General features: G+C 37.9%; 1 protein-coding gene across 7 annotated transcripts in view; it reads right to left on the bottom strand.

The window, feature by feature from the left end:
• The window catches only part of rerea (arginine-glutamic acid dipeptide (RE) repeats a), a 571,358-nt gene that overhangs the window by 86,386 nt on the left and 462,962 nt on the right, over positions 1-22,010 (bottom strand). For all 7 annotated transcript variants that reach the window (XR_006309302.2, XM_043676153.2, XM_043676157.2 and 4 more), the window contains one exon: positions 19,093-19,173. Coding sequence is in view for 6 of the 7 variants with exons in the window: in XM_043676153.2 (XP_043532088.1) it covers positions 19,093-19,173 (81 nt within the window). In the remaining variant the exon portion in view is untranslated. The remainder of the gene's footprint in view (positions 1-19,092; positions 19,174-22,010) is intronic.

The raw sequence follows: 22,010 nt of genomic DNA, 5'->3' as shown, positions 1-22,010 counted from the left end.
TATTTCCTAGGAGTATGATGGCCCAACTCATTGATGAGTTCTGAAGAACAAATGGAGTCAAACCGTAAATTGTTTCTCTCTCCACAGACGTTTCCAAACATGCGGAGTTTCGCTTGTACAATTTTTGTTGTACAATTGTTTGTGCTCAATGTATCATTATAAAAGATATAGTAACTGCTAGATACCTTGGGGAAATTGGATCAGGTGGTCCCATAAACTAACCAAGTGTTCCTGAAGTTGGATCATACATTAAGAAACAAGACCTCAAAAGGCAATAATCCTAGAATTATCAGGGTTATACATTAGCCACGAAAGCATAGTAAGATTAGGGAGATAAATATATGACTGTAAATGTGGACAGAACAGTGGAGGTTGTTGGGGCACAGGGACGAGTTCCAGGATGGCATGAAAGTTGTATTGATAATTCGTCTTAAACTTTAACAGAGCTGGAACCAATACTGCGTAGGCAGCTAATTAAACTGAGGTGAGGGATAAAATGCATATGGCAGGGGGAGAGAAAAACAGAGCAGTTGGAAAGAAAAATAAATTTAAGTATGAATTACCAGACAGAAAATTGAAAAAAGGTCAATCAGGACCAGATAGTTTTTAAAAGGACAGATCAGGATAAGAGGCAAAAGAGCAGAAATTGTTCAACCAAAAGGCAAAACAAGACTGATTACATGTATAAGTAATGAAGATGGTATAAAAATGCAGTTCGGGAATTAGAGGCATTGGTTAAAACAAAAAGATTATGACAGAACAAGCAATAGTTGAAACATGGGTAGAAACTTTGCTAAGTCACCAATTAAACATTTCTATATGCAGGAGGGATTGAAAAGAATGAAAGGTATTGAAGAAAATATGTTAACCTCAGGAGATAAGAGCTTGAAACAAAAGCCTAAACAGAATCCCAGCAACAAGGGATTGACAACATCACTGGATGCAGCACAATCATTTACAGCTAAGTTACAGAATTGTACATTAATGGAGCTATAATTTCAATAGTCTCAAAGTAAAATTGACTGGGATAAGGAAAATGTGATAAAAAAAGCAGAGGCTGTCTACAGAATTTTAAGCACGGTCTTCTAATTTTACACATTACTACTGCATTTGCAAAGTTCCACCATTAAATGTTATTTTGTTTAATTAAACAGCAAAAACAGGCACCGGTAATACAGGAAAGCATTTATGAAGGAGGATCCATAAAGGTTTATCTAGACTTGTACTTAAGATAGAAAATTCAAGATGTAGAGTAATTGATGGGCAAAAACACAATATAGTATGATGGAAAAAAAAAGGCTATTGCCCAGATTAGATAAAAAGAAAAATTGCCGATTTACTTTTACTTGGCCTGTGGAAATACAAAAAGGTAAGACTGAAAGGGTGCAGATCCAGTGCAATCTAGTAAGAAAAAGCAGATATGCACTGAAAGGATCTTCGATGAACAAGGAGATTATATCAAAGTTGAATATTTAACGTTCACAAGACACAATGTTAGAAAAGAAGCAATACAAACAATGTTTGCATATATTTAGTGCTCTCCACACCCTGAGGATTTTCCAAAATCGGTCATTACTAAGTATTTCTAAGAGCAGTTTAGTATTATGAAGCAGAAAAGCAGCAGCCAATTTGCACACAGCTTCATCCCTTAAGAGTAATAGAATAAATGATCAGAAATTATGGTTTTAGTGGCACTGGCTAAAGGATAAACGGTTGGCAGTTCAAGTTTTACTCCAGAGACTTGAGCATATAGCATAAGACTAAATGTAGTCTTCTTACGGTCAGTATAAAAGAAAATCTGAGATGTATTTCTTGTATAAAAATAGCCACACAAGTCATAGTCTGTGTAATGCAATCTTACCTATCTATAGTACCCTGCAATAGAGGCCACAGAATTATTTTGTGCTTTTCTAAGCCTCCTGCACTTATTTGTAACAAAATACCTCTGATTTACTTTTTGATCTATATAACATTGCTAGTCCGAGAATACATTTATGCTGTTGTCAGTGTTGGACTGCAACATGCCTGTCACATAATTTACCTCAAAATTAAAGCGGTCAACTTGAACTTCACAAATGCCTGGAATCATGTTAATGAACATGATGACTGCAGAAGCAGGATTCAATCAGGAACTCTATTTAATTGATCTTAGCCATCCTTATTTTTTCATTCACAACATTATCTAAGTTTGCTTTAACTAAAATTTGATGTTTCGCTATTAAGTTGTTTTATTCACTCATGGGACGTGGGCATCATTAGCTAAACCAGCATTTAGTGCCCATGTCAAGTAAGAGTTAATCACATTGCTACACTCAGTGCTTTAAGGAAGGAGGGTCTCACATTTTGAATCCGCCATATTGAGGAAAAAGCAATATAGTTCCAAGTCGGGATGGTGTGCAACTTGAGAGGGAAACCTACAGGTGTTTCCATGCATCTGCCGCAATTGTTTTTCTAAGTGGCAGAACTAATTGGTTTGGGAGGTGCCATCTACAAGCTTGCTGACATGGTAGGATGGATATCAAACAACAATGAGTCTGAATACAGATAAGAGATAGAGGGCTTGGTGTTGTGGTGCAATGATTATAACTTCTCCCTCAATGTCAGGAAAACTAAAGAACCGATGATTGAGCTCAGAAAGTAGGAGGACACGACCCCATCTACATCTATGGAGCAGAGGTTGAGAGCGTCAGGTTCCTCGGAGTGACAACAACCGACCACCTGTCTGGAACCTCCCACGTAGATGCAACAGTCAAGAAGGCTCAACAATGTATCTTGTTCCTCATGCAGCTCAGGAAACTTGACATGCCCAGAAGGATCCTCACCAACTTTTACAGATGCACCACAAAAAGCATACTCTCCAGGTGCATAACAGCCCTGGTATGGCAACTGCTCTGCCCAGGACTGCAGAAAACTACAAAAGGTTGTGCTCACAGCCCAGACCTTCATGGAAGCCAACCTCCCATCCATGGACTCCATTTACATGACTCGTTGCCATGGAAAAGGTGCCAACATCATCAAAGACCCATTCTACCTGGTAATGCTTTCCTACAACCTCTTGATCAGGCAGAAGATACAGAAACTTGAACACAGAATCAACAGGTTCAAAAACAGTGCCTTCCCTGCCATTACTAGATTGATGAATGGACACTCAACTTCAAATAATGCTGATCAGTTCACATCCTGTGCAGTATAAACTATATACTTTATTCTGTCCAGGCATTTTTTTCCACCCTATTATCTGTATGTTCTTACTACTATGATGTGCCTGCACTTCTTGCAAACAAAGCTTTTAACTGTACTTAGGGACACATGACAATAGATCAAATCAGGGTCTTGGCAATGTACTACACTTGTTACACACACTGCATCAGTAGTTAAGGGTTTGAATGTGCAAAGCTGTAGATCGGAAGCTGATCAAATAGGTTATGCTATTGTAGATGGCTTCTTGAGTACAGAGGAACCTCGATTATCCAAAGGACACGGGCAGGGAGTACTTTGGTCGGTTAATCGAACTCTGGATAATCGAATGCCAATAACAGTTTAGCCAAGCATCGAGACTTGCAATCTTGCTGGAGAATCTGATATTTGGAAATTGAATGTCAGCTAATCGAGGTACCTCTGTATTGGTGGACGAGCACTCACCTGAGCAAACGGAGAGAATTTTGATCACATTCTCAATTTATGCCTAGTAGATGGTGGACAGGTTGAGGATTCAGGACATGAATTATTAATTGTGGAATTGCCTTTGACCTGCTCTTGAAGCCATTGCATTTATATGGCTCATCCAGTTAAGGTTCTGGTTGAAGGGATACCCTAGAAGTTGATGGAACTAATTTCATTTGTGGTACTGCTGTTAAATCGCAAGTACCATGCTTACACTCTCTCTTTTTGGAGATGGTCATGGTCTGGCATTTGTTTGGCATAAATATTCCTTGCCACTTGCTAGACTGAATGTTATCCGGGTCCGGCTATAGGTGGGCACAGACTGCTTTAGTTTTTGTGGAATTGCAAATGGTACCAAGTGCTCTTCACTTTTATTATTATGGATAGAAGGGAACTTACTATAAGAGCAAGATGACTGAGTCAGGACAGCTACACTGAGGAACTCCTTCAGTGATGTCCTAGAACTGACATGATTGGCCTTCAACAATTACAATCATCTTTCTTTATGTTAGGTATGACTCCAACCAATAGAGAGGTTTCCCAATTCCCACTGATTCCAACCTTTCTAGGTCTCCTTGTTGACATTCTTGATCAAATTCTGTGCTGACATTAAGGAAAGTCATACTCACCTCAGCTGATCAAAAGTGACCCTCATCGTTAACAGTCATAAATGCTCATGCCTACAAAGTTGAAAACTATGTATTTTCCTTTCTCTCCAAACTTGCATGTTCAAACCTATTCCTATTTGACTATAATGGAAATAAAAGAAATAGATTACAACAGGGAATGCAACCTGAAACTTGGCAATCAAAATATCTCAACATTACACTTTTGTTTTTTCAGGGGTATGGAGGAAGAATTAATTACTTTACGGTGGCCTGATGCTAGCAGTTATTTATATTTTTAAATTTGCTATGTACTTCTTTGCTAAGTTTTGTGTAGTATGTTCACATACTGGCTGCCTAATTAATATAAATGACAACATCATTAGGAAGAAATATCATGACACTGACTTTTCTCAAATGTGTCGTTTTGTGTGGTATGCAATAAGAACAAACTTTGTGGTGCATGTGAAGTAGCTTTTTAAAATATAATTTAAAAAATAATGTGATTTACTATGATGTGAAATTTCAGCAAAAGAACTGGCGTTAATTTACAATCTCAATCACAGACCACAAAATGGTGGCTGTGCAAAATGGAAAAATGTTACACAAGTGCTGATCTTCTGAGGTTTGAGCAAGATAGGGGTAGCTTTAATTTGACTGCATGCACCACACTAAAGTTGTCCTGATCTGCTCGAAGGTGGTGCAGTGAATGGAAAATGGCTCAATTCCCAACATCTTGATCAACAGAAAATGGACTGACAAGTCAAGTCAAATTAAATTGCAGCTAATGTTCTTGATTACAGACTGAGTGCCAATAAAATATTTTTGAACTGGATCAGCAAACAATATGGAAAATTCTACTGCCTTTTGCTTATCAATAATTCCATTATCTAATTTAAGTCAGTATATCAAATGATAACTATCAACTGGATATTTATAAAATTGAAGTGTGGTTTGCAATCAGGTCTAACGGAGCTAAGAACTAAGTTCACCAAAGGAAAGCTTGAATATAAGGCACCTTGAATACAAATCAAGGGCTAAAAAGATGACTTTGAAATCAATTCTGTCCTTAAAAAGATCCTGTGAATTGTACTTTAGAACCAAGGTAATCGCTTCACTCCAGCTACTAACAAAGACATCGAAGCTTACACAAGAAACAAAAACAAAGACCGAGGTAAACTGCATCCATATGAGTTAAGTTAGTGTTCTGGTTACTTTTCTTTAGCAAGCAGTCCTTTGCTGTTTACACCACAGAGAGCCCGAAGCTTGGCAGTCAGCCTTTCTGATGCAAGACACTGCTCACTGGAAGTGCAAAGCAATCAGGAGTTTAACTTCAATAAAAGGTCAAGAGAAAGGTTTTATTCTTATTAGATTTGCACACTGGCTCCAAGCCCAGTAATACCAGTGATCCCTTTTAGAACAATTTATTTATGACAGTTTTATCATTTCATACTGGGAAGGAGAGGGTGGAGTGGTTTACATGCTTGATAAGGTCATGTCTTTCACTAAGCTGAAGCATGTCACATGTGGGAAAAGTTAGCAATTTTTATTGTGTTTTTGTGACAAGTATCATTTTTTAAAAATGTATTCCAACTTCCTCAGCTCCCATTAGCTTTTGCTTAACAACAGTAATGTAAAAACCTAAAGACAGGCAACTCAATCAAAAGATCCTTTGGGATTTGCATGCACTAAATACAAATGGAAAACAAATACTTGAAACTCAAAATAGAACAAAAACAAAACCTATGCACTTGAACACAAAATAGATTTCTTAACTCTAGCTCAAGCCAGTGATTTCTTTTTTCTCTGCTGAGTGAAAAGCAAAAAAAAAATGGTACAGCAGAGATTTATTAAGCAGAGATTTTCCATTGCTGGCCAGGAATCAGTCTCACTTTGGTGAGTATATAACCCAGCTCCTAAAGACAGAATATGGGCAGTTTTGATTGGGATATTCATGCAGACTAAACTACCTCAAAATTAAACAAACGTGCAGTAGTTTGAACAACCTTCATTGTGCCATGACAATTATATTTTAACTTGAAGCCAAACTGTGCCTGAATAATATGGACTGAACACCAATTTTCTATAGTCAAATATTACAGCTCTACTGGTTTTCATTTCTTTTGATAAAAGTATAAATTAGGATTTTCAAGCATACATTTAACCATTAATCATTCACTTTGGAAAAATGTCAATGAGTGCAAATTATAATATATATTTGTTTAACCTTTTATTATTAGCTTGTGATATGTATTTTGTGGGTTTCTAGTGGCAGCAGTTATTCATTTTATCAAGTTTGCTGACATACTAACTTTACACTTGCTAACTTGGAAGGGAAAATTTCAGAGGACCAATGGCCACAGTGAAACAAATGACATAGCTGCAAAAGCAATATTCTGCAGATGCTGAAAATGTGAACAGAAACAGAATGTGTTGGAAATTCTCAACATGAAACATCCACAGAAATAGAAACAAAGTTATCATTTCAGCTTCATGACTGTTCATCAAAACCGGGCACATATCACAAGACCATAAGAAATAGGAGTGGAAGTAAGGCCATTCGGTCCATCGGGTCCACTCCGCCATTCAATCATGGCTGATGGGCATTTCAATGCACTTACCCGCACTCTCCCTATATCCCTTAATTCCTTGAGAGATTTAAGAATTTATCAATCTCTGCCTTGAAGACATTTAACGTCCCAGCCTCCACTGCGCTCCAAAACAATAAATTCCACCCAGGCCCACTACTCTCTGGCTGAAGAAATGTCTCCTCATTTCCATTCTAAATTGACCCCCTCTAATTCTAAGGCTGTGTCCACGGGTCCTAGTATCCCCATCTAACAGAAACAAATTCCCAGCATCCACCCTTTCTAAGCCATGCATTATCTTCTAAGTTTCCAACAGATCTCCCCTCAACCTTCTAAACGCTAATGAATACAATCCCAGGATCCTCAGCCATTCATCGTAAGTTGGGCCTACCACTCCAGGGATCATCTGTGTGAACTCCAGTGCCAGTACGTCCTTCTTGAGGTGTGGGGCCCAAAACTGGACACAGTATTCTAAATGGGGCCTAACCAGAGCTTTATAAAGTCTCAGGAGCAGATCGCTGCTTTTATGTTCCAACCCTCTTAAGATATATGACAATATTACATTTGCTTTCTTAACCAGGACTCAACCTGCAAGTCAACCTTTAGAGAATCCTGGACTAGCACTCCCAGATCCCTTTGTACTTTGGCTTTATGAATTTTCTCACCGTTTAGGAAATAGTCCATGCCCGTCTTCTTTTTTTCCCCAAAGTGCAAGACCTTGCACATTTGCTCACATTGAATTTCATCAGCCATTTCTTGGACCACTCTAAACTGTCTAAATCTTTCTGCAGCCTACCCAACTCCTCAGAACTACCTGCCTATCCGCTTAACTTCGTATCTTTGGTGAACCTCACCAGAATGTCCGCAGCCCCTTCATCCAGATCATTAATATATAAAGTGAACAGCTGCGGCCCCAATACTGAACCCTGCGAGACACCATTTGTCACTAGCTGCCATTCCAAAAAAGAACCTTTTATCCCAACTCTGTGTCTTCTGTCAGACAGCCAATCCTCAATCCATGCCAGTAGCTCACCTCAAATACCATAGGCACTCACCTTACTCAGCAACCTCCCACGAGGCACCTTGCCAAAGGCCTTTTGGAAGGCTAGACAGACCACATCCACTGGGTTTCCCTGGTCTAACCTACTTGTTATCGCTTCAAAGAATTGTAACAGCTTTGTCAGGCACAACCTCCCCTTACTAAATCCATGCTGACTTGTTCTAATCTGACCCTGCACTTCCAAGAACTTAGAAATCTCATCCTTAACGATGAATTCTAGAATTTTACCTACAACCGAGGTTAGGCTAATTGGCCTATAATTTTCCATCTTTTGTCTTGATCCTTTCTTGAACAAGGGGGTTACAATAGCAATTTTTCAATCATCTGGGACTTTCCCTGCCTCTAGTGATTTTTGAAAGATTACAAACAACACCCCCACTATTCCTTCAGCCACATACAGTTTGTATATTTGAGATTAGGACACTGGAACAATTCCAAACGAAAACAGAATTCTCCAATTCTTCCAACAGATCACTCATTTTGGAAGATCCATGCAGACCAGCAAAAAAATAAACTTCTTTGCTAACAAACACTGGGTGCTTGAGAGTAGAGTTTACCTAAAATCTGGAAAATTACTAATCCATGTTGCCTCATCTAACACTGGCAGTGATTTGTTTGCTGCCGATATCACTTCACCTTTAGTGGTATGGAGGAATGTCAACTTCTGAGTAAGGCCTCTCTGACGTTTACAGCGCTAATGTTTTTAAGATCTATATTATAGTAAGGGGGTCAGCAGAGGTGTGAGCATTATTGCAGTAACAGTTCAGACTACAACCCACAGAACCAAAATAATTTGTTGGTGAAAGGTTAAAATAACAAAAGAAAATTCATGAGAAGGGACTATTAGTCAGGGTACTCTTGTTGAACTATAAATGGAAGACAAAATGTTAAAAACAGTCACAGTGTAAACTGATCTTATCCCATCATATCTATATTCCCTTGATCTTGCTTGCAACCCAAAACCTCTGGCAACAAAGCCACTGTTATACACAAGATTGATGTGTTGAAGTGATATTACTAGACCTACTTACACTTGCTACAAATGTCTCAATTGATTCTTGCTCATCTAAACAAATCAAGCAGCTCCTTAATTCACTTTACACTATAAGTATGATTTCACCAAGACTTTTGGCCCTCTACTTCAAAGCACTAATTTCTCTTTACAATATCGTAACCAACATATTTTTCCCTGAAGACAACAAACTGATATCGACCATCAGTGTGCGCACCTGCACCATAGTTGAAGTGCCACTTAGAATACTTCTTATAACCTTATGATTAGTATTTATGTACAGGATACACAAATTCAATCGCTTTTGGCCCTGGTTTAAATACATAATCTGGTGGTTTGTTGTTAACAAAAGTCAATGAGAATTTTATAGAAAAAGTAAAGTTTAATTCAGGAGTGACCACTATGGTACTCACATTTTTCCAGTCTTGTTCAAACCTGAGAAATACTATATTCAGGTCTTGTATGCAATGAAACCTCATTCAAATTTACTCAGTCCCAGATTCAGCATTTATTCAAACTGAATCCAATTTAGGAGTTCACAATGCAATGGTGAACTAGTTAGTAATGCATAAAACATGAAAAAGGTATGCAAAGTGATTTAATTAATGCATCCTCAAAAAATACCCAATTGCAGCAATAAACAGGATTGTTATTTAGAATTGCTAAATTATAATAAAATCAGGGATACAGTAATACTTGTTTTCTTAAAAAATAATTAATTTAAAAAACTAAACAATACTACATTTATATATGATCTGCAAAATACAATGTCAATAGATAATTAAGCAGAACCTTTAAGTTCTGAATCGTTGCTGGGTCAAAATTTTTATTACTTATCAACTCTAACAGAAATTTCTAATAATGTTATAGATAAACCATAATCTGATTCATACCCAGTGGCAAAGTATCAAAACAAATTATCCAGGAAATATCACTGAACAATACATATGACCTACCATTGCTTTCTGTTGAGATTACCTGGCCCAGTTCCTTTATCTGCTGGGAATCAGGATCACCAGCCCCTGGTAAAGCTGTAAAATGCTGATCAATTTTATTCCATAAATAAAAGTCGAATAATATTTCCAATGAAATATGCCTCCAGCTAATATTCTGCAGCTGACATCTTGTAAACATCATTCTTTCCATATAGACCACACCTGATCACACAATGTTTCTACTTTGTCACCTTCAGCAATATGTTGATTGGCCCACATTACTTATACCATGCAGGTCTTAAATGTAGTGTAGCCAAATGGTTTAAAAATCAACTTATTAATAAAATGCCTTACTCAAATGCTATTGCCAATTCAAAAATGGGGAACCATGATTGCTAAACAAATGACTAGAAAGTAAGAATTAAAATAAGTCACAGAAAAGGAACTAGGAGCAGGAGTAGGCAATTAAGATTCCTGAGCCTGCTCCACCATTCAATATGATCATGGCTGATCTCATTTCAGCCTCAACTCCACTCTCCTGCTCGCGGTCCATAACCCTTCAATCCATTACAAATTAAAAATCTATGTATTGCTTTCTTAAGTTTACTCAATGTCCTGGCATCCATTGCACTCAGGGGTAGTGAATTCCAGAGATTCACAACCCTTTGAGAGAAGCAATTTTTCCTCACGTTTGTCTTAAATCTGCTATTCCTTATCCTAAAACTATGACCTCTGGCTCTAGATTGCCTCACAAGAGGAAACACCTTCTCTACTTCTACTTTGTCTGTAAGCATCTTATATAACTCAATTATATCTCCTCTCATTCTTCTAAACGCCAGACAATGTAGGCTTAAATTGTCTTCATAAGACAAACCCTTAATCTCTGGAATCGATCTAGTGAACCTCCTCTGAATTGTCTCCAATGCAACTAGATCCCTCCTCAAGTAAAGGAACTAAAACTGCACACAATACTCTAGGTGCGGTCTCCCTCATGCCTTGTCCAGTTCATCTACTGCTCCTTACTTTTGTACTCTATTGTTTTAGCAATAGATGCTAAAATTCCATTTGCCATCTTTATTACTTGCTGTTTCTGCTTGATAGTTTTCTGTGATCCTCTACCTCTAGATTTGAGTACTCCAACATGCTTCTGGCCAGCACCTGTAAATTTGAAGTTATCCAAACTCTGATGCCCAACTCCTAAATTGAACTGTCTCATTCACCTCTCCGCAATTATGTTCACTGAATTTATGATGATGCCTGGTAAACCAACATGTGTAATTTAAAAATCTCAGTTCCTTTCAACACCACCCCAAACCTGGGCCTTGTTGCTAATCACTAATTGCTAAGACTGATGACACCTTGAAGTAACTGTGCTTCTCCAATCCTAATGGACACCTTTGGTTCTACTTGCTCCATTTGTTTAGCAATCATGGTTCCCCATTTTTGAATTGGCAATAGCATTTGAGCAAGGCATTTTATTAATAAGTTGATTTTTAAACCATTTGGCTACACTACATTTAAGACCGGCATGGTATAAGTAATGTGGGCCAATCAACATATTGCTGAAGATGACAAGTGTCATCAGCTACTAAGATTCCAAGTTTTGGAATTATATGCCCAAACCTCTTCACTTTTCTCTCCTCCTTGAAATTATTCCTTAAAAGCTATCTGTATGATTAAGCCTTTGGTCACCACCCTAGCATCAAAACATCTGCAATTAGAAATCAAAGTTTTGCTAAATGACACTTCTACAAAGTGGGTTGGGATATTAAAGGTGCTAAATAAATAAAGTTGTTATTATAAGTGGATGACTAATATGGACAATTGCCTTAATTTGCTTTCTTCACATTGACATTTTTTGCTCAGACCAAACCTGGTATCTTGTAATACGAGGTCTGAGAGGGAGCAAGCAAATTTGCAGTTAATAGATTCCAGAAATAAATAGAAGAACACTTATACCTTGGATCAAAAATACCTTACACTGAACATTTGGTAGGAACGTGATACATTAAAATAATTAGAAGAGTTGTAATGCTCATCAATAGGGCAGCACGGTGGCTCAGCAGTTAGCACTGCTGCTTCACTGCGCCAGGGACCTGGATTCGATTCCAGCCCTGGGTGACTCTGTGTGGAGTCTGCACATTCTCCCTGTGTCTGTGTGGGTTTCCTCTGGGTGCTATGGTTTTTTTCCCCACTGTCAAAGATGTGCAAGTTAGGTGAATTGACCATGCTAAATTGCCCATAGTGTTCAGGAATGTGTAGGTTACGTGCATTAGTCAGGGGTAAATGTACAGTATAGGGGAATGGGTTTGGGTGGGTTGCTGTTCAGAGGGTCGGTATGGACTTTTTGGGCCAAATGGCCCATTTCCACACTATTGCGAATCTATTTCACACTGATCATTGTAGCTGTGTAATGGTTAAACATTATGAGAAAAGGCAAAAGGACAGGTAAACATATGATTAAATATGCCATGGTCATTAAAATACCATTTTTCAAATTATAATACAATGACATTTAAGTGCACAAGATGATGTGGCCATAAATTTTGCGATAATGGCATATTTGAAAAATGGAAGATGGAATGAATACTGCAGTCCTGGACATGTTTCATCCTTTAGGAAGGTCTGATTAATTTGAAAATGTCATTCTCATTCTCGATAGAACCACCCAACCTTATTCCTGACAGCTATAATAATAGCAACTATACTCCTACAAAGGGAACAAAAATATACAAATGTGCTGGTTTTGTAATTAAAATTAAGACAATGCTTTGCAAACATGAACCACTGCCTGAATTTACATTGTATTATTCTACATGCAGTTACCAATAGAAAATTTCACATTTACAAGCAGAATGAAAAATATGCAATCTGACTTGTTAACTCAACTGTTACTACCATCTATTGGATTTGCTTCAATTAGTTAAACAATCTAACAGACGAATAATCTAAATGACAATTATTAAGGATTAATGGCTGGTATACCCATTGAAGTTACTTTATTTCACAGCAAAAGGATCATCATTGGCTTTACGAAAACAATTATGTGGCATTACCAGTTGAACAAATTCTTTACATAAACAAATGCAATTTCTATAACTAACTTGACAGGTATAAGATTTCTCATCTGCATTTTGGGATCAAGATGGTCTCTTTCAGTCTTTATGGCTAGAACAATGAGTTCTGTAAATATTGTATTTGAACACTGTGATTATACATTCTACTTTCACAAGATAAATCTAATTATTATAAAATATTTTAATTTTTTAATATACATATACCACTTCAGTAGCTATTAACACATTTACAATGAGCAACCAACCATTTATGAATTGAGCAAAAGTAGTAGGCCATTTGGCCCATTAAGGCTGCTCTGTTATTAAATGAGATCATGGTGGATCTGATGGTCCTCAACTCCACTTTCCTACTTTATTCCTATAATCCTTGATTCCCTTACTGCTTAAAAATCTGTCGATCTCAGCTTTGAATATACTAAATGATTCAGCCTTGGAAGCACATTGGTGGTAAAGAATTCTACAGACTGACTACGTTCAGAAGAAAAATCTCTTCATCTCTGTCTTAAATGGGTAATCCCTTATTCGAGATTATGCCTTTTGGTCATAAACTTTCCCATGAGGAGAAACAACATTTCCGCATCTGCCCTGTCAAAGCCCCCAAGAATCTTCTAAATTTTAATTAAGTCTCCTCTTATTCTTCTAAACCCCAGTGACTAATCTGCTCAACCTTACCTCACGAGAAAATTCCTCATTCCTCAGAATCAAACTCAGGAACTGCTTCTCAACTGCCTTCAATGTGAGGATATATTGCCTTAGATAAGTAGATGAAAAATATTCACAGTATTGACGATGTGGTCTGACTACTGTCTTGTATAGTTTGAGGAAGTCTAAAGTCCATTTACCTTTCCATCATTTTCATGTCATCCACAAACTTAGCAATGGTACATCCATTTTCATCATCCAGCGTCTTTAACACTGAACCCTGTGACACACCACTAGTTAAAATTTGCCACCTGAAAATACCCCCTTTATCCCAAGTCTCTTAACTTCTATTAATTAGATGGGCTCTTATTTTGTGCAGCAACCTCGTGTGTGGTGCCTTATTGCAAGTCCAAACATAATAACACATCTACCTCTTCCCCTTTATCAATGCTGCTTGCTACCCCATCAAAGAATTATAATAATTTTCTGGCATGACTCCTTTTCATGAAGTCATGCTGATTTTAAAATCTGCTTTTTTTAAAATGCATTTTTGAATGCTCTGCAATTACATCCTTTGCTAACTGGCTTACAGTTTCTATTCTTAGAAACAAATGTTTAGGCAAGGTGCACAGGAATTACTGAAATTATTAGAAATGTAACAGCTAGTTCATTACAATATATTCTTGCTAAATTCAATATTTTCTCCTAAACTCCTAGCAAACATAAAAAAAATTGCTGTACTCTCCCACTTACTCACATAGCTTGTAGGATGCTAACTAGATATTCGAAAGTGACAGGGGTGTACCAGCCACAATTATTATATCTACTTGTAACATTTTGTCAGGTTGGTCCCATGGTGTTGGCAGCACTCGTACATGCGTAAGGAAGAGTTATTTTTGTTTGTATACATTTATATGGAATTTTATGAACATGTATCACTGGTCCAATTTACAGATGCCAACATAGAATACAGCTTGATTTTTTAAAACGAGGAGGACAGGCTCATTTAATCCAACGTCATTACTTTAAATTTTGAAGACAAAATTTAAGAAGACTGAAATTAAAATTTTGAAAATTTTAGATAAAAACAGGCCAAACTGTCATAAGGAGGCACCAGCAGTAGTTTCAAACATTAACACTACTAAGCTATTTATGACAAAATTTAGAAATTACATAATATAAATTCCATCTGTCATGGGAGAATTAATGAATAATCGACCAAGCTCAAAGGAACAGAAGTGAAATTGCACTGCTGTAGTAGATGGAAACTATTGAACTGCTATTTAGTTTATATATTCATGTATTGATCACATCAAATATTGAGGCAACAGAATCAGACAGTTATTAGGCATTTAAATCAATGACTTTTCATATCAACATTACAGCAAGAACTGGAGCATAGTGCTCACAGGTAAAAGATTTACCTGCCTTGAGAATGAAACAGATTTGTAACTAATATTTCATTCTCCAATGGCATTGCTTGTGAATAAAAAAATGCATTAGTTGCGTCACATATATTGTGATACCATAGTAATTGTATGACACCTCTTGAGCAGTTTTGTACATCAAATCAACTTTTTATCAATGATACAAAAACAGAAATCATTGGAAAAACACAGCAGGTCCAGCAGCATCTGCGGAGAGAAAGCAGAGTTAACATTTTGGGTCCATTGACCCTTCCACAGAACCTTTTTTTTGCCATTGATAATTAGCTGTGTATAATTTTATAACAAAGTCACCAAAATAAGCCTGAACTGCTGTAATGAAACCCTCCAACCAGCTGTGGTGCTGTACAAGTATAATGGATTTCATCAGGGTGAACAGAGAGACTTCAAAATGGGGGGTGGGGAGGGGGTTGTTAAATTACAAAGTTCAAACCTGTTAATGACTCTCCACATTAACCTAATTGATGATGAGATATATATGCATTTTTAATGTCCTAAGTATGTTACCTTTTCTAATTCCATAATAGAAGATGCTTTCAAACCTTTTCCAAGTGACATCCCATTCATGCATTCACATTTTTGAAGAAATGTCATTAGTTAAGAGAAATGGAAAAGCATAAACACATCTGCAGCCAATGTGACCAAGTACAAAACACATGCAATTATTACTACCTGTTGAAAGGGTTCCAAATAGACATTTTCCCCTTCAACCTGAGCATTATTTCTATTTCCTCAATGTAACATGTGAACTAATTGGCATAGTTGCAACTAATTGGATAGATGCAGTTCCATCTTCTTGGAAGTATACTTTCAGATCTATTTTTTGGGCTTGATCCAATACTTATTAATTGCATATAATGCAGCCTGTATCTTGCAGAATTAACACAGTGGCAGCATTGAATTACATGAAGTTGGCTGAACTATATGAAACTGGAATAAGTCACATTTCTTTCCTAGCCTGTGTGGGTGGCACAGTGGCTCAATGGTTAGCAATGCTGCCTCACAGCGCCAGGGACTCGAGTTCGACTGATGCCTCGGGTGACTGTCTGTGTGGAATTTGAACATTCTCCCCATGTCTGTGTGGGTTTTCTCCAGGCGCTCCGGTTTCCTCCCACAGTCCGAAGATGTACATGTCAGGTGAATTGGCCATGCTAAATTGCCCATAGTGATCAGTGCATTAGTCAGGGGTAAATATAGGGTAGGGGAATGGGTGTGGGTGGGTTACTGTTCGGAAGGTCGGTGTGGACTTGTTGGCCGAAGGGCCTGTTTCTACACTGTAGAGAATCTAGTCAAATACAGTAATAATCATGGCAATGAAGATGGTGTTAGAATAATCAGGTTGATTTTAAACCTAAGTCTAAGTGAGCAGAGATGAGAGAAAATTGGCAAGTCCTCTTTACTGTTATTGAGAAGCTTTGATAGGCATATGGTGGTGCTGTGTTTGGGAGTTTTGGTGGCACAACTGATGAGAACACAGCCAGGGTTTGCTATATTAACCCAAATGGTCAGACACCACCTTACTGATACCTTTTCAGTGTAACAATTCAATAAAACATCTCTCTTTGTGAACACAAGACTACCCAAAAGCACATAATACTGACCCCTATATGTGCTATGTACCTCGGTAAGATTTGTAATCTCTAATAGCTAAGGTAAAGTGCTCTCCCCACTCTCAGGTTCATATTTCTCAGTATTCATGTTGCAGAATCCACATAAAGAATATATTTCAGGAGTTATTTTTACATTACTCCCTCTTGTCTTATCACAATTAATTTACCAAAATACTGGATACAGTGAGTTTAGTAATTCAACGTGATCACTATATAGCGCTCTCCTCCCTTAATGAAAACAGAACAAGGATTGAGCTCTTACATTCCTTTGAGTTGTTGCCAAGGAAGAACAGCACTTGGGAGCATATGTGGAAAGTAGAATGACCTGATCTGATCAAGAGGGAAAATAGCTTTCTGCTTCTGTACACATTTAGTCAGCTTAGTAGCAAAGAGAAACCAGTGTTTGTTGTCCCAGAGGGCAAATAATCCTTTAGCAATTGTATTCATTTTCTAGCTGGATGTTATACATATGCAACGCCAGAGGCCTAGCAGTAGATTGTTCTCGCCAGTATTTGTTAGGTAACAGTTTTTGATAATGGGACAGAAAGAAATGACAAGCTAAATTGAGAGCTTTTTTTGGGGGGGGGGTGAGGGGAAGAACAATTGGGCATACTTGGTCAACGATAGTGGCAGCTAAGGTCTGAAGCCCAAATTGACAGCAGTTCGTAAATATGGTGAATTTCAACTGCCTGAAGCCGGGTTGTCAGTGATGCTCTGATGGACTACAAACAGAAAGTACTTAGAATATGCTTGTAGCAATGAAAAGCACAGATTACGACTGCTGAGACCTTCATATTATTTAATAAAAATGATATTGAAAATACGAAATAGAAACAGAAAATGCAGCACATACCAAGCAGGTCAAGCAGCATGTGCAGCAGCATGTGCAATCAGAGAAACAATGTTTAAGGGCACTTAGGATGTAACATGTTAACTTTGTTCCCTTCTCAGCAGATCGCCGATGCTGCCAGATCTGCTGAGTTTTTCCAGAATTTGCTGTTCTCATTTCCTACATTACTTAATCAGCTTGTCCATGGATAATTATGTTGGTTAACGACGCGTAATGTGCATGTAAGGTACAGTGGTATTTGAGAGTAGAAGTTCTAAAAGCCCCTCAATTATCTTTTCCCAATGACAGATTGTGCTCTCTATAAAGGTGAGGCAAAGTAATTTTTGAAATTTTTGACCAATAAGGGATGGAAAAAAGTCAGATTAAAATTTCTTTAAACTAGCCTTATGTTTTCACACTTAAAGAATGTATTTGTAAACAGGTCATTGCTTAAATTACTCCAGGATCAGAAATATCAGCTGCCAAATGCAAAGTCATGGGCCCACTAAAGTTATTTAATGCCTCAAATCTTATGTTTACCTTTTCCCTCACCTGGGGACATCCTTCATGCATAGTAAACAGTGAATTGTCAAATTAGCAAAATAATTTTATTTACATGTGATTTCAGGGAATTAAACTATACAAACAACCAGGATAATGCTTCCCACTATAAACAGTCTGACTGGAAGATGCAATTAAGTTACACTCCTTGAAACTGAAAATCATTGGTCACTGTTGCAATGAAAGTAAAAGCAGTTAACACAGTTCAGAACCTAACAAGGGAGATGTTCAGAAGTAGATTTGTTTTGTTTCATGCACAATGGAACGTAAAGGTGACAGAACACCAAACTGTTTATGCATGTTATCCACAAGGAAACTTTCTATAGGCATAATTGCCTTAAAACAATCCACCACTTGTTTGCTGCCTGATTTACTTCACTCTCTAAAACAAGAAGTGCGGACCTTTAACCCTCCCCCCTCCTCATTCAAAGCCACCACAAGCTGTGAATGATTAGCTGGTTGGCTTGTCAGAAGTTAAGATAGTGCATCTGACATGGAACCCTCAGTGAGTCTGTCTGAAGACTGAACAAACAGAAAGGAAAAAGGACACAGTGGATAAAGAAGGGGTGGCAGATGAGCTGCAGGAAGGTCACTTGTACATCAGTCTCTGCTGAAAAACATTACACAATAGTGTACAAGTTCTTCACAGCAGAGAGCGAGAGGCAGAAAACGAAAGAAAGACACTTGACGGCAATAAATTAAATTGCTCGCAGTTTAAGCGGTACACCCAGCACAATGCTGTTTTTGTTAAAAAACATTCTCTCCGTAGCTACAAGTCGGAGGCACATATGATTTTTTAAAACCACTATTAGATAAATGGCACCTGCAAGGTAGTAACAGAAGCTTCTAGACTACCAGAATGATTCACAAACATATCACTAATTATAAATATCTGTTCTGACTCGAAATCACTTTTGTTGATATGCCAAACCACTCTGCTTCCCTTCAAATCTCCACAACAAGTTTTTGAAACCACAATCAAGAAGAAAAACAACCAATCGAACACCAGCAGATTGATTACCAGAAACCAACACAGATCAATTAAATAGAGGAAAAAAAACTCACCGTCTCCTTATTTGGAAGCAGCTCTTTACGGATCCTGAAGAAGTTCTTGCCGTACTGTCTCAAGCCCTTAATGAAGCGTTTCTGTTGGCAAGAAAAGAGGAGTCAACAAGGGAGGCGGGGGGGAGAACAGCCTTTGCTAAGATTCGACTGCGAGGGAGAAAAAAATACACCAGGGGAAGCAAGGAAAATGGCGGAAATTGTACTGCACAGAGATCCTTTTTCTATACGAGCCACTAATCACTCAGACTGGAGGCACCCTACATAATACAGACAACACAGCGCAGGAAAGGCTTGCACTTCTTCACGGCTTGGCCTGACTTCAGCAAACCATGACAACAATTAAAGCACAAAAGGAAAGCGAGAAGGACTTTTTTTTTTCCCCTTTTCTCCCAGTCCCTGGTAATGTCAGTGTGCCGTCAGTAAGTGGCAGAGGGGGAGCATACAAGCGAGAAATACCTTGTCACTCTCTGCTCCAACACTACAAAGGGGGTGGTTTACATGCGATCTCTTGCTGGGTTCTCTCGTCTCCGGTCAGACATAAAACCTGGTATGGATCACTGATTCCCAACAGCCCAGAATATGTATTCAAAGCAACACAGAGAAACATCACCAAAGCAACTATGTTGCCAAGTCGTTTTTTTTTCAGCAAGTACTTTCCTGTAATCTCATTAACTAGCTCTTTTCACTTGTTCAGTGAGCCGCACAAATCCATTCACAACGCTGCTATCGAGACGCAGAAAGGCACATCGGCAGCCTCTAAGATTCGACTTTTCTTGTCACAAAGATAACGGACATTGAGTAAGCTTTGCCATGGATTACACTAAATCCGATAACGAACTTGATCCGACCAATTATTTCATCAACCCTATAATTTAAACCTGTTAATGCATGAACATTTTCCCTTCGTAAAATAGTTCTTTCTGTTGACTAACAATTAAACAACTTTGCTTTCAAAAAAAGTAGGTCATTGATTTTTTTTTGTAAAAATTAAGGCAAAGATTTTGAGATTAAGATTTCCGGTAACTATTCCATCAACAAGGTAACAAGCAAATTTACATTAGCATCGCACCGCTGATGGACCAAAAAACAATAAAGCACATACCATGAAAACTAAACGCCCAATATCTAATTTACACACCGTTTAACAATTTCAACCGCAAACAAGTGGTGAGTTGCTGCAGTTGAGGTTCAATATCCCCGGGTACAGGAAAACACGAGCGTACCTGTTAACTGCTATATTGTCTAGGTCTCCACGGGCCAACATTGGGTGAGGACAGTACTACCATTTTATACGTGAAAGTACAGCCTAGACTTAGAATACAGAGGGAATGCTGCACATTTGGAGCTGCCTTATCTTTTGGATAAGATGTCATCTGAATTGCATCTCAGGTGGATTTAAAAACTCCTGTAATGTTATTCAGAGAACAACAGCTCTCCCAGTGCCCCGGGGAGCTCCTAAATGACATTTCTGGGGTCTGTAAGTCACATCTAGGCCAGATCGAGTCAGGGATGGCTTATTTTCTTCCCTAATGTAGATTAGTGAACCAGATGGGTTTCTACAGCAATTGCCAATTGTTTAGGTGATTGCCAGTAAACCAGCTTTATTGAATTCAAATTTCACCATTTGCCATGGTCCCCAGAGCATTACCAAATAAGAGAAAAGTGCTAGAGATACGAAATGAAAACAGTGTTGGATAAATCCAGCAGGCAGCATCAATGGGGAAAAAATTAAAGTTAGCATTTCAAGTCCCATATAACTCTTCTTCGGACTGAAACCCTAAAGCGTATTGGCTCGTACTGCTGAGTGACACACAAAATGTGTATGGATCTCATGGCTGTTTTTGCTGCAAAATATCCACTCCATGAAATATTTTATCTGTCAGTTTGCCACATTTTTAACATGAAAAGTACTATCTCACTATCAACAGAAATATATAATACTTTTCATTCCATCTAATAATTGGTAGGTATAGTAACTACTCTCTTTAAATAATGCCAATGGGAAAAACAAATTTAAAAAGATGTAGATTTTGCAGTACTGATATTAATTGCATAATTGAAGCTGAAAGTCAAGCTCTTGCCTCTCAGGTTAAAGAAGTGTTTGTAGTGCACACTTGCTCATAATAGAGATCTTTAAGGATTCCATCAAATTTAGTTACTTGCAAAGTTTGGATCACTATTTTATGATATAACTCATGAGGGCAGTTACATTGAATACACATAATTATACTTTTCCAGGATAAGCAAGCATTATATTTAGTATGTCAAATTTAATATAAACACCTGAGTTGCAAGATGTTTCAATCCCTATGTTAGTTAAAGCAAAATGAATTTAAAGGACCCAGAACCAACAACCAGCAGAATGAATGTCATTTACAAAACGCCCTGCAAGAACTGCAACAAACACTACATTGGACAGACGGGCAGGAAAGTAGCCACCAGGACACATGAACACCAACTAGCCACCAAAAGATATGACCAACTATCACCAGTATCCTTACACAGAGACAAAGAGGGACAACAGTTTGACTGGGCCAATACATCCATCCTGGAACAGGCTAAATAAAGACACGCAGGGGAATTCCTAGAGGCCGGGCAGTCAAACCAAAACTTCATTAACAAACATATCAATTTGGACCCCATTTACGACCTCTGAGAAAAAGAACTGGAAATGATGTGACCCACCGTAACAGACCAAGACACACAAATAGAACGTGGGACAGAACACAGGTGCTTCATCCGAGACTCACTGATGATGTGACCTAACATGGTGATGAAATAGCTGAGAACAATTCTACCAGCTCAGCAAGCAAACTTACAACCTGAGCTACAAATCTTCTCTAAAATCACAATACTTACTAAGTTTTTAACAATTATTTACTTTTAAACATATTTCCCAGTCTAATTAAAATGTATCT

This window comes from Chiloscyllium plagiosum, unplaced genomic scaffold (assembly GCF_037043375.1).
Source record: "Chiloscyllium plagiosum isolate Xiang-an unplaced genomic scaffold, Cpla_swu_hap1 HiC_scaffold_37, whole genome shotgun sequence".
In the NCBI taxonomy this organism is placed as follows: Eukaryota; Metazoa; Chordata; class Chondrichthyes; order Orectolobiformes; family Hemiscylliidae; genus Chiloscyllium; species Chiloscyllium plagiosum.
This window is presented reverse-complemented; position numbering and strand designations above follow the sequence as displayed.